General features: G+C 37.0%; 1 protein-coding gene and 1 non-coding gene across 6 annotated transcripts in view; one reads left to right on the forward strand and one right to left on the reverse strand.

The window, feature by feature from the left end:
- Window positions 1-1,485: 1,485 nt before the first annotated feature.
- Window positions 1,486-1,557, reverse strand: trnaq-uug (transfer RNA glutamine (anticodon UUG)). Its single transcript has one exon. It is a non-coding gene; the product is annotated as a tRNA-Gln (tRNA).
- Window positions 1,558-17,098: 15,541 nt separating this feature from the next.
- Window positions 17,099-17,999, forward strand: part of tle2a (TLE family member 2, transcriptional corepressor a) — a 44,375-nt gene continuing 43,474 nt past the window's right edge. For 4 of the 5 annotated variants that reach the window (XM_049466012.1, XM_049466010.1, XM_049466013.1 and 1 more), the window contains exon 1: window positions 17,099-17,843. In XM_049466012.1, the coding sequence (XP_049321969.1) occupies window positions 17,820-17,843 (24 nt within the window). In that variant the 5' untranslated portion in view covers window positions 17,099-17,819. The remainder of the gene's footprint in view (window positions 17,844-17,999) is intronic. The other variant, XM_049466014.1, reaches the window with a different exon arrangement.

A 17,999-nucleotide genomic window follows, 5' to 3' on the forward strand; every position in this document is an offset into this window, starting at 1 on the left:
ATACTCTGTGAAACAAAGAGGTGGGCTCTTATCTAGGGTGTTAATTTCGGGTTTCTTAGGACCTGGAGCCGTCCTGATGGATTTTTGGATTTACTGATATCCTTTTTAAATTTCTTCTTTATTAGTTGAGCAGTTCTTGCCATAAAATGGATGAGAACATTAAACAAATAAAGCTATTTACCATATACCAACTCTGCCTCTTCACAACACATTTAAGGTATTTATACATGTATTGCACTAAATGCACCGGAAGGCTTTGCAACAGTGTGGAAATGAGATGACCTTATGAATATGCTGTTATTTGTTATATGAGCCAATGGTGACATATGTGTCAGAGACCCTTTAAAATCTGTGTGAAGTTCCTTACAGAAATTACAGACCTTCTTTAATGACATATACTGAACATCCTAAAAGAGCATCACAGAACTCACCTTATTTACAGACCGTACACTGCCTGGCCAAAAAAAATGTTGCCGCCTGGATTTAACTAAGTAAATGATGTGGGGTTGGTGCTGCAGTTGGTCAGGTCAAGGTTTAGCAACGGCATGTGCTGAAAGAATGAGGTCAGCTGACTACCTGAATATACTGAATATAGACCAGGGCCAGGCAGCGTGCACGTACTGGGTTAGTTGGAGATAAAAATAGATCTTTTAAAAAACGTATTTTGCTTCTAAAGCTCTGTTTCTTCTATTTAACCATTCAAACACTTAAATGAAAATTTTACATTCCACAGAACTAGTTCTGACCTGATTTGTTAAATGGTTAAATATGTTAACTATTAGAAACAAACATGAATGAGCTTCTTACTGAATTTAACTGATTCAGTTTTTGTGTCAGAATTTGGTGTCAGTATTCAGAAATGGGTCTGGACAGCATGTGTTTTTTTTTGTATATAACACTAATTAAAATAGAACATTAAACAAGCGTCTCAGATATTATTGCATGTCAACACTAGAGCCATTTTTACTAATGTTCTGTGATTTAGAACACTTTTATCATGTAAATGTTACTGTTTATGGATGATTTGTGAAGTAAAAAGGTCAATATCGAATCTAAAATAAAAAATGGTAAACAAAAAAGAAATATTTTAGTTAATTGGATTTTATTTTTATTTTCTTTAGACAATTAGAAACATATTTTGTGTGATTGCATAAAATACATAAAAAATAAAACGTATTCACATAAAACAGCATTCATACATAAGACAGACATAAAAAAGCATTTTTTACTAGAAATGGTTAATATATGCGGAAATAATAAAGATGTAATCACTTCTTTTGTAAAGTATTGTAGTAGTAAAGCTTTACAAGCTACTCAAAAAATCAAACCAAGCCTGATAGAGTACTGTAGGCTGACAGACTCATGAGATTTCATCTGATTTTTTAAGGAGTTATTCTTTTCTTTTCTTTTTATATACAATCAGTTGTAGAAAGAAAACCCTGATTTTTGCCTATATGCGGGGTGACGAAGGGAAAATGTGAACCAAGGTTCTACCGAGATTTGAACTCGGATCGCTGGATTCAAAGTCCAGAGTGCTAACCATTACACCATAGAACCACTCCTACTTCCGCGCGGGCTTCTCTGCTATCTGAAGCTGAGGCTGTCTGAGTGATAAAACTCCACAGAGGATCAGACATGGAGCCGGTTAAAGTAAAAGCAATGTCTTGGCGACACGACAGATGATAGGAAACCTTACCGGATGTAAACATGGTTAGTAACGTAACGTTTCATCTACAAAACACGGCGGTCAGTATCTAGGTTAGCGAGTTAGCTGATTAGCTTAGCTAACCTAGCTTAGCTTCTACATTCCTCTTCACAGACTACATACATTTCACTAGCTTACTAAATAAACTTATCTACAGCCCTTCACACAGGCCCATACTAAGTTACTAGCTTTACCTGAAACCCACCAGCCTGAGAGTTATTTAGAGTAAGTTAAATTGGTTGAAATTGATAAACCCGAGGTTTAAAATAAGGCTATTCATTGTAGACCATCACTGCTTCTTCACAACACAACTGATGCTCTCAGACACATTAACCCATAAGAGCCTAAAGCCATTTCCAAATATTAAAACTATAAAATTGAATCAGATAAATTTAGTGAGCAGCTCATTCATGTTTTTTTTTCTATTGATGGGCACAGGACTGTAAATATTTTAAAGCTAATTACAATTCTGGTGTAACATTTCAAAAAATGTCATAAAATTACTGACAACCTTTATGGAGATGCGAATTTCATTTTCCAGCAGGATTTGAAACACTGCCCACACTGTCAAAAGTACCAATTCGTCTAATTTTGTGAGACACTGATTTTTGAGTTTACATTAGCGGTAAGCCATAATCATCAACAATAAAAGAAATACACCCTTAAAATAGATCTCTCTCTCTGTAATATATATATATATATATATATATATATATATATATATATATATATAACTTATATGAGTTTCACATTTTCATGATATTATAATTTTTTAAGATGCACTAGTAACCGACACAACTATTTTTTAACTTGTATTTCTACATTTTGCTCTACAAATCAGGTCAGAACAAGTGTTATGGAATGTAAAATATTTCGTTAAAGTGTTGAAACAGAGCAGTAGAAGCAAAAATACACTTTTCTAAATGAGCTAGTTTTATTTACAACATTAACCCAGTTCACATACATTCTGTAAATAAAGTTAAGGACAAGAAATTCAAGTATTAACTCTTGATAAGGCACAGCTGTTAACTAACTAAAAGACATTCCTCATAAACCTGACTGAGAAAATTCTTCCTTTCTCTTCACAAGCTACATGCATTTCGTCAGCAAAATCTTTATAAAGCTTCCATTATTAGATTAATTTAAACTGACCAGCCAACAGTTATTTAAGTTAGTTAAATATGATAAAATTGTCAAAAAGTCAATACTTAGTTTCTCTTCTGCCTGGATAACTTGGGCCTTTTTGCTTCTGGTTTGAACAAACTTTTTTGTGATAACACCCCCACATTCAAGTACATTCCAAAATAAATGCTTCACATAGCTACTGCATATTTTATTCCAGTGCATAATCTAACATTGAAACTGGATAAGACTGAACAGCTGAACCTCTTTGGTACCAGTGTGTCCCCTTTCTTCATAAACTGCTGTGTTTCCCAGTCCTGAAGGCCCGTGTTTCTATATTAAACTGCAGTGGTGGTAAACGAAACACAAAGATCTATTTGTTATAATCCGCGTGATTCAATAACCAACCGTTTTGGCTACAAGACAGAACAAATAGTCAGACTAAAGCTAGCGGTGTGTGCTAGCAGCCTGCATGTGAGATCTGACATTCAACAGCAAACTGAGGGTTTGACATCATTCGCAAACACTGGCGACGGAAACTTCTGCTGGTTCTCAATACCTACTCTAGCCTGCACTAACCTCAAAATAGAGCCATGACATTTAGAGGGGCAGTGTTATACAGGAAAGCACATCCGTGTTGCTTTGGAGACCCTCGACAACAAAATACGGACAACAGGAAGGCACTTTGTGTTCTTGTTGACCATAGTAGCTTTTTTTGCACAGTATAATTATTAAAAGAAACAAATGTCTGAGAAACGCTGCTGTTAAAAGCAAGAAAAACATGGTCTTCATTAACTACACTGGTACTGAGGGGCAACCCCAGGGCCTGGATAGAAGGCCTGCTAATTGATAGAAAATATGTTATTAAGTGGATGTGAAGATTGACATTCACCAGACCTAAAATTGTGTAGATTGTCCAGGAATTTCCGTGATTGATTTTTCAATAGCTTCCACAAATCACTTCATGTTCAGTGCACAGGCTTTACAGCGGTTTCGGTTTTAATTTAACTTTCAATTCAGTCTTCCACAATAACTCAACTGTTTTGAGTTACAAATATTTTTTTTGTTACACACCTGTTGTCTAGGTTTGATTTCTACAAACATGTGAACATGTACCGATTTCTTTGTGTTCAAAGGCACAGTGTTGAAGTGTATTTGGAAATGTTTGGAAGTATTTTCAAAGTATAGTCCTGGATTATGCTGCATTTTTAAAAAAAGATTCTCCAAGAAAAGAAAAATATAGTCTGTGATCAGGTTTAATTCTTTTCTGGAAAACTGCCCCTATAAGGGTGGGTTTCTTATTATCAGTCAGCTGTAATTGTGTGTCCAGTAGTGGGCAGTGAGACATTACTTGACAGGCACATCAGCAGCAACTACAATTTATTCAAAATGTTAAATTGGTTTTAGATAACCTGTTCAGTAAGCTTGTACACTGAGTTGTCATAAACAAACTTAAGATTGACCATTATATAAATGTAAAATAAATGTAATTATTTAAAACCTTATCAATTTCTGCTCTAAAAAATCAAGGTCATAGCTGTATTGCTAAATAAAGACATGGTGCTGATTGCAAAATCAGACAATTTTTTGTTGTCTGTGACATCATTGAAAATAATAATTAGAAGTTTTTTAAGATTAGGATTTAAAAAAAGATAAGTTTAGGAATGTGTGCGTGTAGGTACCCTGTGATCGACTGGTGCCTTGTGCCCAATGATTTCAGGTAGGGTTTGGACCATCTTTGAGACCTGATGAGCATTTCAGGAAGATGTGGATAAAAAGGTGTATGGATTAGTAATTGTATTAAACATTTTTGAAATAAAAACCAAACCACATTGATATCCAAATTAAACTGATATCATGTGAAAGTAAATCACAGCTCAGTTAATCACAAAAAAACCTTTGTCTCCAAAAAGACAACGGGTACAGAAAAAAAAAACACATATCTTTCAATGAACATCAATGTAAAATGATTTTAGTCATTTTAAAGCATTTCTTTTTGTGTGACAAGAACAAGTTCTGGTACTTTTTCACTGGAGTGCATTTCAGGTTTTCCTATTTTTCCGCAATCTTCCCACCTCTGGCACTAAGTGTGTGTATGATGCATGCATTTAGGGGACTGTGAGCTTGATTACAAATTCTGAATAGAGCTATAATGATGATGGCGATGATTATTCATTTATTAAAATACTATGAAATGGTAGTGATTAGTTGGAAGTTGGTTGTGCTATTGGGAAAGCACAGTGAGAAAAAGCCTGATGGATAGTCTCTTTTATATACGCCCTTTTATACCACAGTGTTTTTCAAAGCCTTTTTGCCAAAAAAAGTAGTATCATTCCTATTATTATTCCAATAAAGCTTACTTATGATGTTTTATTGTTTATTTAAGTAATATTTTTAGCACCTGTAGGGATGCACCAACTATTCTAGAACACAATCTGACAAGCACATTTCATGTGAAAAGCAAGCCAAAAATACATGGCCATTTTTTTATAACTGTAAAAAACAGTGAAATGAAATGAAATGACAACCTGCAAAAAAACATGTTTGGTTTTCTGTATTAGGCCTTCTGCCAAATGTTTCATTTTGTTTTCATTCCGATGCATCCTTAATTACTTGGCCTAAAATTTATATTTGTAGTAAAAGCACTTGTGAGTAAAGGCATAAAAAGGATTTATTAAAGGCATAATTAAGTTGACACAGGAGATGAAGGCTAGTTTCACACAGAAGGTAAAAGTGTCCCAAATCTTAATCTCTAGATTATTCTAATGTTTATTTCAGGCTAAGGTTATTTGAAGCTGCCCATTTAATGTGACCCATCTCTGACGTCTCTAAATGGCTCACGCTGTGCAACTGATAAGCATGTGTATAAAAGCAATGCTTCATGCAAAGATTCTGATTCATCCTTGCCAGCATCACAGGATCCAGTTATCAGGGTCCAGGTGCTGACAGCTGTGCCCATCACTGAGAATGTGTTCAAGCTTACTCTAAAAAGTGCACGGTACTCAGCCATGGACACTTCTGTAGTTCTGTAGGCTTTTGTTCCTTCACGTAAAAGCCGCATGAATTCATGGGGCTTTGAGTGGTCCACTATGATCGTCGGTTCGATTCCTGTTCATGTAGCTAGCCTTTAGCTGCCGGAGCCCTGACAGAGCACAATTGGCCTTGCTCTGTCTGGGTGGGTAGATGGCGCTTATTCCCCACTTTACTCCAAAGGGTGTCCGCAGCACAAGGCGTCTGTAAACTGATGTATCAGAACTGAGTCACTGCGCTTTCCTCCGAGCGCACTGTGATGCTACTCGGTAATGCTGCATCAGCACCAGCTCGAAAAGAGGCAGTGGCTGACTTCATGTATCGGAGGAAGCATGTGTTAGTCTTCACCCTCCTGGTATTGGGGCATCACTAGTGATAGGGGGAGTCCTGATGAGTGGGTTGGGTAATTGGCTGTGTAAATTGGGTAGAAAATGTGAAAAAAAAATAAAATAAAATAAAATTCTGACATGGCTGTTCAGACAGAGTCGTATTGCCACAAATTGGATATAAATCAGATTTTAATGCCACCTATTGAAGTAAACCAATTGGGAACTGATTTAATGGGCATGTTGCTATTTACCCAGCCACACAAATAACACATCTGTGTCACGTGTAATGAAAAGGATTGGATTTGGGACAATTTCACTTGCTGTGTGAACATAGCCAAAGTGGTTCAAATCTTTTTCTCACTAAACCCATTTTTTTAGGCTGTTCATGTTGTCTTTGTAATATGATCTGTATTCGACATCTGTCTGAACATTTTGTGCTCCTAAACTGACACATATTTTTCAAAGCTTTTTTGACAATAAAGAACTGTTATTCCACTTATTCTGATAAAGATTGCATATGATTTATTACTATCCGTTTAAGACCATTTGTATCACTTGCAGGGATGCATCAAATATTTTGCAACTGAAATTATGCATCCAAAAACGACCAAAAAAGTACTTTTAGCGGTCAGTTGAATAAGTGAAAAAGTGAACAATTTATACTGACCAAAAAAAAAAAAAAAACATTTTCATTTCAGTGCATCCCAGATAAATTGTCTACTTTGTATACTAAATCTTAGACACCACAAAATGCTGTTTTGACTGCTGGATCTATTGGTTCTCATTTTCTTGTTTTTAACAGCATTCAGAGACATAATTCATAATTCCTGCACAGAAGGCTTAGCTCCATTATGCCAAGCCATGACATTCTAGTGGCCATTTGATGGCAGCAGTGTAAGGAGCAGAGAATGATGCCACATTGTGGTACATCAGAGAGGCTGCTTTTCACATCTACAGACAGTTTACAGCAAATTTTGACCACCATCTGTTATATATGTGTCTGTAACGCCACCTACAGGGCTGCCACAGCAGTCTATGGAGCAAGCTGTTCCTGTTTAAAGAGTGAAAACTCATTCTGAGGTTGTTCTGAGGGTAAGAGGAACATAGCTGGAACTGAAAACCTACAATTGTTTTGGGTGGGTTTTTGGGGGTGGGCTGGTTGAAATGCTAATGCTAGGTTGAGTGTAATTATTGGGCTATAGATCAGGGGCTAGGCTAGCGGTCAGGACGGTTTAAGCACCACAGGGATTCCGACTGGCTGTGTAATGCATTTTCAAAATGGTAGTGAAAGCAAATTGTTCTTGAGGAAAAACATGAAAACGATTTATTAAATACATATTTAATACCTGCTATTAAATCATGGATTCTGACAAAAATATGAGACGGATGGCTACAACAGTCTGCTACACAATCAGTCAACAAAACAACGTTTTGAAAATAAGGCTATAAGCTACATTCACAAGGCAGTTGTTCATACTGGTTTTATAATGTGACCCAATGAGATTCCAAATGTGCTTTTGCTATTTAATCTTCCACACTAATAACACATTTCTGAGGCATATGAAGAGAGCATTTCATCATCATGAAACAAACCAAATTCTAACAATTCTGCTCTTCTGCCTGAGTGTCTTGTTTTTTAACATGGCTTGTCCCAAATAGGTACCACTTTAAAATAAGACTACCTTTATAAATGATTTATAAATGGTTTACAAATAGTTTATTAATGGTTGTAAATGCCCTAAAAATCATTAATAATCAGTTATAACACATACGTAGAAAGGGCAACAATATAGATGGCTGGTTGTTCACTTTTTGGCAAACAACAGGTCATTATTGCCCTTTCTACGTATGTTTTATAACTGATTATTAATGATTTTTAAGGCATCTACAACCTATTTAATAACCATTAATAAACTAATTGTAAACCATTTATAAACCCTTTATAAAGGTAGTCTTATTTTAAAGTGGTACTCCCAAATAAGGCTTGTATATAACATTAATGTTAGCTACTTTATAAGCCAGGTTTAGAACCCAGCTAACATTTTTTGGTTATTAGAACCTTCTCTACGTGTTGCAGTTAACATTTATAGAACATTCAATACGTTTTTTTGGATGTTCTTAGACATTTTTATTTAACGATTCCAAACTTCTGGCTGATAACAGCTGCAACGTCACTTGTGTCAACGTTTTATTTATTTCTTGTATTGTTTAGGGAATATTACTTTCAACATTTCCCTAATGTTATTATTAGTCTAGTTGGGAAGGTTATGAGAGAAACATTCTAAAAACATGATAAAAAAGAGTATTATGTCACACATTTTTAAAATGTTCCTGGAACATTATTTCTGTAATGTTATAGACTAATCTTCCTAGAATCTTTTACAGAATGTTCCTAAACGTTCTTATAAGATTCTCTGTAAGATGGGAAAACACTTACTCCTAATTCCAGCAGATGCTAATCTAACTGATGCCTGCGTTGGATTGCATTGTGTTTGGTAAGTACTGCATCAAATATGTTTTTTTTTATGGCATCATTATTTATATTAGTTCCCAACTTAAAAGTCAGAATTTCTAGTGTGAAACTCTACATTTAATACCAGATACATTTAATACCAGAGTTGCTAAGTTAAGGCTGACATCTCAAGTTGCAAAAATCTATTTTAGAGAGGTACCCTTTATATATTTCAAGACTTTCGTTGTTTTTTTATTTTTTACTTTTGCCAGACATGGATATGCTTTAGGGAATTCAGAGGTGAAATGAGTTTTGATGGGAGCCATGATGCTCCTGAATGCATCCTGTCCAAAAGGGGGAAAAACACTGTACTGTACAGAACTCTGTATCTGATATACCAAAATTATGTAACAGCTCGTATGACCAAATTGAATTATGATACTAAACACATTGTTATGGGCCTTTATTATGTGAACATGTCTAAGCTTGCTTTAGGTCAGCACTCCATCAGGCTGGATCACCATCCAGGGAGCTGCTGAACCAAAATGGTCTCAGTCATGCATACTTTGACTGCAATAGCATAAATGAACAACAGGGGGCAATCACAGCACATCCATATAACAGCACTGCATTCAGTCTGCCTCTCTTACAGTGATAGAGAGGCAGGGGGAAGTGTGGCTGCTCTAATTACATAAAGTTAGAAATGTTTGCACTGTCTTTGAGTTGAAACCCGGTCAACTGTCAACAACATGGATGAAGAATTTATAGCAGGAAGGAATCCAGTTTCCTACAGAGAGACCGGCTGGAACCCGCCTGCTGGAAAAACCTTCCAGAACACTCCTTCAAAACCTTTGATATCAAAAAGAGATACGTGTAAAGTTTCACCTAATAGTATACATACTACAGACTAACACTACACTTATTCCAGATGATGTATGATATGGTTTTATATGAAAAAATAATGGATGGAACTAAGACAGGAGAAAGGAGGACTGGAGAATGGGAAATCAGGAAAAATGCATAAAAGGAAGAAAATCAGAGCTAAGGAAAGAATGATGCAAAAAGGAAAGCAATAATTGGATGAAGAAGGAATAAGGGATGAAAGGAAAGAAATTTGAACTATGGAAAGAATGAATGAAGTAATAAAGGTTGGAAGGACAGAAGAATAAGGACTAAAGGAGTCAAGTCAAGTCAAGAGGCTTTTATTGTCATTACATCTGAGTACAGGTACACAGTGTGATGAAATTACGTTCCTCCGGAACCATGGTGCAACATAGAACAACAAGCAATAGACAACATAAAGTGCAGGAGTGACGACAGTGCAACATAAAATTATAAAATTATAACACTAAATAACAATAAATACAATAAATACAAAAGACGAGACAATTTAAAGACAGGACAGTGCAGTACCGATACGGTATAATAAAGTGTATAGTGGGGATAAGGTGCAGAGATGTGTGACATACTGTAACATATAGAACATATATAATCACAGCAGTTACTGAGGTAGAGTTTATAGTTTTTAAGAGTGCAGCAAATAAAGTTCTGTCTCTGTGCGTTGAGAAGTCTTTTTAACATCATATGTAAAATCAATGTACTCTGCATTAAAGTGTATTTGAGTTTGCAGAGTTTGTATTTGAGTTTGCAGAGATTAGTAAGTAAAAGTAAAAGAAAAGAAAGATAATGGAGGAAAGTGGTGAGAAAGGAGGACTGAAGAAAAACAGGTGTGGAAGAACGTGACGAAACAAGAAGGATGAAAAGATAGAAGTGAGAATGGAACAAAGATGAACTGAAGAATTAAGTGAGAAATTGAAGAAAGATAAGAAAAAACCTATAAAGGAAGGAAAGATGGTGAGTAATGAAGAAAGAAGGATAACTAGGAAAGCAAGAAAGGGATGAAAAAGATAAAAGGGATGAAAGAAGAGACGTCTGAACTAAGGAAGGAAGGAGAGAAGAAGGATAGAGATAAAAAGAAATAAGGACTAAAGAAAGTAAAGAGTAAAGAGGAAAGAATGATAATAATGGAAAGTGGTGAGAAAGGAAGAATGAAGATAAGAGGTGTGAAAGAACATGAGAAATAAGAAGGATGAATAGAAAGAAGTGAGAATGGAAAAAAGATGGCCTGAAGAAGTATGTGAGACATTGAAAAAAGATAAGGGGAAGAAATTAAGCATAAAGAAAGGATGAATGCAAGTGAGAAAGAAATAAAGAAAAACTGAGGAAAGGAAATAAGGAATAAGTAAGGAAGGATGGAAAGAGTGAAGTCATAAAAAAGAAAAGAAGAGGGATAAAGAGAAGTGAGAAGCAAGAAGGAAGGAAGAATGTGATGGAGTACAAAAAAGGAGGAAAGTGAAAAGGAAGAATAAAGAATGAAAGAAAGAGGGAAAAGGTGAATCCGTAAGTGAAAAGGAAGAATGAAGATGAGAAATAAGGAAGGAAGAAAGAACTAAAGGAAAGAAGGATGGAAGAAAAGGTGAATAAGTGAGAAAGTGAAAAAGAAATATAGGAAAAGGCTAGATTTAAGAAAAAATGATGAAAGGTTAAAATAACAAAAGCAAATAAATATAGAAGGAAGAAAGTGAAAAGGATAAAAGGAAGTAATAAAGAAGGAAAGGAGAAAAGGGGGATGGAAGTATAAACATGATAAAGGAGTAAAGGTGGAAACATGGATGGAGAGAAGAAAATGAGAAAGGAAATCAAAATGAACGTTGTTTGTGTTGAATTCAGACACAGTTGTTTACTTTTTCATTAGCGTTTCTGTGTGTGTGTGTGTGTGTGTGTGTGTGTGTGTGTGTGTGTGTGTGTCTAATGAAGGGGGCTTGCTGTTATGGTGAGTACGGTGGGCTAATGATGGAGAAGTGGAATTCCTGTGTTCCCAGTTACACATGCCTGTGGGTACAAATGTGTTTGATTGTATTTGTGTGTGTGTGCGCGTGTGTGTGTGTGTGTGTAGTCGCTGATGTGGGTCATTACCCCCCTGGCTCCCCTGGGGAGAGCAGAGAGAGAGGAGGAGGGGGATGGGGGGATAAGGGGAGGGGAAGGATGGGCGGGGGAGAGGGGGTCCCAGGGGAGGAGAATCCAATAAATCAGCCCACCGTCTCTGTGCTGACATGACCCTGAGTCTGTAAAGGGTGTATGTGTGTGTGTGTGTAAGAGAGAGAGAGAGAGGAACAGAAAGAAACTGAGAGAATGTGTGTGAGAGAGAGAGGCCTAGAAAGAGAAGGAGAGGGAGAGAAGCTCAGTCAGGGGGAAGCTGGTGCTGTTTGAAGGTGGGGGGCTTTGATTGTATCTTTTGCTGTGGATTAAAAAAGCTTCTCCAGATGAAGTGATGTTGCCCACACTCTAACACACGTCTCTGTGGTTGTAGATGTGTGAACTGTTTTTGGTGGATCAGGCCAGGAGGCAGATCTAGCAGTGCCTGGTATAGACACTGCACTCGTCTGTCTAATCAGACAGTTTCACCACCAACATTTAATCCCCTTTCACTCAGACGCAGGAGAAACACTGCACAGCTGCTCTCGCGCCTTTCAGCTGAAAAGTCCTGATCACCACACAAATCTCAATTACTACAGACTCAGACTTAACATTACCATACACATGCTTTCAGCCTGGATTCTGATTTTCTGCATTTAAGGTGTTAAAATATCCACAGTGCTTTAATAGCGCCATTAAAAAAAAAAAAGATAAAAAAAAAAAGTTTCAACCTGTTGGGGAAAAACACCATGTTCCAGAGACAACAAGCATTTCACAACCTCTCTTCATCATTTAGTATCAAACTATAAAAAATGATACTAAAGATCGGAGTGATACAAGAATAAAGAAAGGAGTGAGAAAAGACAGACAGACAGAAGGAAGGAAGAACAAAAGTAGCATTTTAAGCTCGCATGAGCCAATCACTATGCATTTGCCAATATAGACAGACTAAACTCAATTACTAAGGTAACTCAAAGATTTTTACAATTGAGTTAATATACCAACACAAGGCCCACAACATTTACTTTACAACATAGTTTTACAGTTTAGATTACGTAAATCAACGCATCAGAATGCTAAAAAGTAATTTTGAGGTGTTCACATAACTCAAAATAGCCTCAACATAAAATTGTTTTATTAATAGTATATTTACAATACAACAGACTATTATACATTTATTTTCATAAATAGGGAAAAGGGGAAGAAAGCATCTGGCTGCATAAAGGGAAACAGGGAAAGAGGACTATGCACAAAGAAAGAAAGAAAGAAAGTAAAGGGGTGAAATAGAAGAGAGAACAAATGAGAGGCAATGTAAAAAGAAGGTAACAGGATGGAGGGAAGTGACAAAACAAAATCGAAAAAATATGTAATTACTCAAAAAGTATTTTTTAATTTCCCACATCTCTTTATCATTTACAGTTAATCAGGCTATTATATTACTGTTCTTTTAAGTCTAATTTATTTAAATGAGCTGAGATCTGATTGGCCACCCTGTGCCATCATGGCTTGGTAAAGAAGCTCTTTATAACTTCAGAGTGGGCGGGGCTAAACTGCAGGAGGCTGGATGGATATTTGTATATATTTTGTATTTTGTGACATTATAAAGACTTATAAAGAATCATTTTGGCTGTTTTTGCAACTTTCTATTAGTTTGTTTTAAATATTCTCTAAATCCTATGTCACAAAATATGGACCCCATATACGATTGTTTTTCAGTTCTTTGTTGAAATCATACATCCTTATTATCACACATTGTAATCACCCCATTACTCCTACATTAAAACATGCGCATTAACAAACACACTGCAGCCAACACAACATCAGCATTTGACACGAGCCCCTTTGCAGTAATGCACTGCCTTGCATCTCACTAGTTCTAATAAATGCGATCCCAGAAGCTGGAAGGAAAGACCGAGTCTTGGCATTAAAATTCATAGGAAAAAATGGCAATAATCCCCCCCACCTCCACCCCCTCCTGCAGCCTCTCCATTTCTCTCTCTCTTTTAACCATATCCCTCCTTTTCTGCTTCTTCCTCCACACTACCCCCACCACCATCACCACCCACCACCCCCTCCCCCTTTCGTTTCCTGTCCTTCCTCTCTTTTTTTCTGCAGCACCTTGGGCAGGTTGGGCTTTCTACAGTCAGAAAATGACTTTTTTTCAATATCTGTCTCTAATTATGGCCTCAGCTGAAGGCATCATGCCCCTGCAATACCAATAAATGTTGGCAGGACATTTTTTTCTCTGCAGCAAGGGACAGTTTAGCTCGGCTGTTGCAACGGCATAAATGATTCATTGAAAATAGGCAAACATTGTACCCTCGCTTCGTCAAAAAAAATAGCCAGTGTAGGCCCTGAAATTTGGGCATGGCTTCCTCAGGGATCGTCGAGGACGATGGCCAGCCTGAAGATTCAGTGCAGATATTGCTGCTCTGTCTTATACGCTATATTGGGTTATTAGCACAGGCTGTAGAAAGTCATAAAACAACATGCAGTGCACAACTTAAAGAATGGCTCCTAGTAAATGCATGGTTGTATACAAAACTATATAGAACTCACAGAGGAAAAAATCTGTATGAATGTACAGTATAAATGCCTTTAAAATGGTATAGTTACATAGCATCAAAAATAGTTACGCTGTTAAAAAATAAATTGAGTACTATATGTAAAGTCCTTTTATTAAGAGACTGTATTGTTAAACTATGTAAAGCTCAGTACCCCTTAAATCTAAAAAGTCAGAGCCAACACTGTGTTTGGACTACATTTAAAAGCTATCTATGGAAAAAATGATCTGAATGCAAAAATGTTATGTTTTTTAAATAATAAACATAACCTTCATACAATAATGAGCAAGTTCTTTCCTTTGTTTCATTTGCTACCGTGATACTAATAAAAATACTATGGTACTACACCTGGTAGTTCCATAAGAGGCTAAAAGCTAATGCTAGGGTGACCAAAATGCCCAGGGAAGACAGGGACTCTGATAAAAAAAAGTCTAAAAGGCTAATGCTGCATTTCATCTGATCCTATGTGCTACTTCCAAGTAAATTTAAACTAGAAAGCATATGAAGTTGGATTTTCTATCTGGGAAGTCATTAGAGCCTTGCCAAAATTCAGAAACCAACAATAGTATGAACAATAGTAGAAGCAATATATATTATAGTTTTAGTTATATATTATAGTTAACATTATTATATATATAGTTTACTAACATTTATATTTTTGTGAGTAGTATTAAATCAGTCAAACACGCAGTTCTATATGTGAACATGTTTCCATTGTGTCTAGATCTACAAAATACTGCATAGTGCAATGTTACCAACTGATATTGCTAACAATGATTAATCATAAATCACCAGAAAAGCATAGCCAACCCAGTTGTTGTAACTTTTTTCTAATGTTTTGAAATAGTATCAAATTATCAGAATGTTTACAGCTGGAAGGCTATCAATTCGGGTGTGACGTCAATCCCAGCTCCAGCATAAATAGCTTAAATACTAACGCTAAAACTAAAGAGAAGGAAACAGGGATAACCTGGTTCAAGGCCAGTGGATGGTAAGGTAAAACTAATTCGGCTGAATGGCTACAATGTTATTAGCTGGCCTTTTTCATCAAAGTGGAACAGGCTCTGTCCTTAATTTTGGACTGTTTTGCACATTTCCACCAACAAAATAGATTCTGGAACCCGAAAAGATTGTTCCCAGCTGGAACCAAAGAACAGTAGGTTCTTCAGCATGAACCGAGAGGCATTGTGGCAACTCCCTCTGTCGATGACGTATTTTGTGATGTATCATCGGTTCTAGTAAAACTGGTACAAACACAGACACCAAGGCTCTTAAGAGCCCGAATGGAACCAGTTTTAAAACCTGAGTTTTTTAATCGAAAAGGGGCTAACAAAGAGGAAAGTAACACAATTCAGTAATATTTATATAATTAAAATAACTTATAATAATTATAAAAAATTGTGATTGGCTAGGATATGCTATAAAGCTACTGTGATATGTTCCATCAGGCGATGTAAAACTGCTAATAAAGATAAATATTTTCTTATTTTGTTACAGTGGGCTCCTGAGAAATAAAATTAGCCTGTTTCATTTAGAAGGAAAATAACAAGACCATATAAATATATTTGTAAATCCACATCTGAGCATTTTTCTCTCTGACCTTCACTCACATACTCACTATTTTTACATCAAACAACAACTTTAAATATCAGTAAACACTGTGTACTGCACCTTTAAAATCCTGGTATCATGGCAACCCTAATGGCAGCCCTAATGGAGTGTATACATATACCTCACACTCGTGTGTAGTTTTTTTCAAGGCTTTGTAAACAAGACTTTCACATTATAAACCACCTCAGGAGCTGAAGTGCTGATCTAGATTCAGCTTTGTGACGACAGTCCTCATTAACACACACAGAATAAAAAACTCAGATCAGGAGTCTCTTTCTAAACTGCTCTGAGGTCAGAAAAGCTCATAGATCTTCCACTCAGCTGGGCTCCTGGATTCCAGAATTAGGCTATACTGACATCTGAAATGTCTTAATAAGACTGAAAGAGAGAATCTGGGTTAGCAGACAAAACAGCCCACAGCACCCGAAAAAATCACACACACCAGCCCCCAGCAAAGCGGCTGCGACCGAGCAGCAAAAAAGACGGAGAGAAAAACCCGCGAGATTCGAACAATTAAACAAACAACATTTCATTTTTTTGCGTCACAAAGAGGATCTGATTCGAATGTGCTCCGCGTGCAACGAAGGGGTTAACTGTGTTCTCGGCCGTTGGTGTGCGCTTGATTGACGTGTCGGGGGGCCGTAGTAGCAACGCTGGCCAATCCCGTCGAAGCGAGGCTCGCCCCACGTGGGCGCCTCGCGTTCTGATTGGCTGCGTCCTTCGAATGTTGATTGTGGCTGGGTCAAACCCCACGTGGAGATTTCATTCAATCATTGAACAATTCCACTGCGCCTGGGTTTCTATTGAGATTCTGCAGGTTCTGTTTATAACATAAAAAAAATGATGTATATATGTATATATGTATACAATATATATATATATATATATATATATATATATATATATATATATATATATATATATATAAATAAATACAAATGGAGGCACCAAAACTGTATAGAGGCACAATTTAAAAGGTCTAATTCACAAACATAAGGTTACCAATAAAATAAAAATAAAACAAAAAACAAATCTATTTTATTTAGCTTAATGTGCAAAATAACTGTTAAAGATTAAATTAATGAGAAAAAATAAAAGTACAAGCAATTTAGATTGATTTTATTTAGAAAACAAACATAGTTAACATTATATATTATATTTAAACAATGCAAATGTGATTATATGTTTTTAATATCGTTTATTATTCATTTAGTGATTATTGTTTGTCGTTAACAAAAAAATATGCAGAAAAATTAGAAGAAAAATTATGCAGAATCCTCCTCCCCTCCTCCTCCTCCTCTTACACACACACACACACACACGCTGCGGGAGGGTTTTCTCACAAGAAAGAACTCGAAATGTCCCACTGAAAAGCAGTGAGTGGAGGCTCAGCAAAGCAAGGAGGAGAGGGAGAGAGAGATAGAGAGAGAAAAGAAAGGGAGAGAGAGAGAGAGAGAGAAAGAAAGGAGAGAGAGAGGGAGAGGGGGAAAGGAGGGCTGTGTGAAAGGAGTGGGACAGCGGGCAAGAAGACAAAAGAGGCTGCGGCTGCGTTGAGTGTCGTGTCCGTCTCGGGAGCTCGATAACTAGCCTAGCTAGCCTCGCCTCTCCTCTCTGTGTGTCTGTCTTTCCCCCTTTCTTCTTCGCTTTTCTGACTGCTAAACATATCAGGGCGGTGGGGGGAAGCCATTGAGAGCCGAGCGCCTGTTTTTCCCCCTCTTCTTCGAAGTTACGACGTGAAGGACGGAGTCGAAACCGAGCCTGGGAGCATCCCCTCTCCCTCTTTCCTGTGGGGTTGGCGATAAACCAGAACAAAGGGAGTCTTGAGGTGGGAATGAGGCGAGCCGAGACTAGCTAGCTTTAGCCTGCCACTGAAACGAGGCCAAATGCACTTCTTCTGAGACCCACAATAGGCTCAAACTCTCTCCTTACTGCAGCAGAAGAGCAGCAGCCTTGAGAAACCACCACCACCAATAACAACAACACTGGAAGAACGCTGAAACCCGACCAACCAACCGTCTCCCACTATAACCATGTTTCCTCAGAACCGACCTCCGGTGAGTTTTACTAGCTGCACTTTACCGCACTAAACAAAAAGCCTCTGTTAACTGAGAATCACCCTCAGCCTGGTCCCTGAATTCCTCCCTTCTCTTCTTAAAGCGCTTTGTGGGGAGATTGCTCAGGTTAGCTAGCTGAGGTTAGCTAGCCTTTGT

The sequence above is a fragment of the Astyanax mexicanus genome, chromosome 16, assembly GCF_023375975.1.
Source record: "Astyanax mexicanus isolate ESR-SI-001 chromosome 16, AstMex3_surface, whole genome shotgun sequence".
NCBI lineage: Eukaryota > Metazoa > Chordata > Actinopteri > Characiformes > Acestrorhamphidae > Astyanax > Astyanax mexicanus.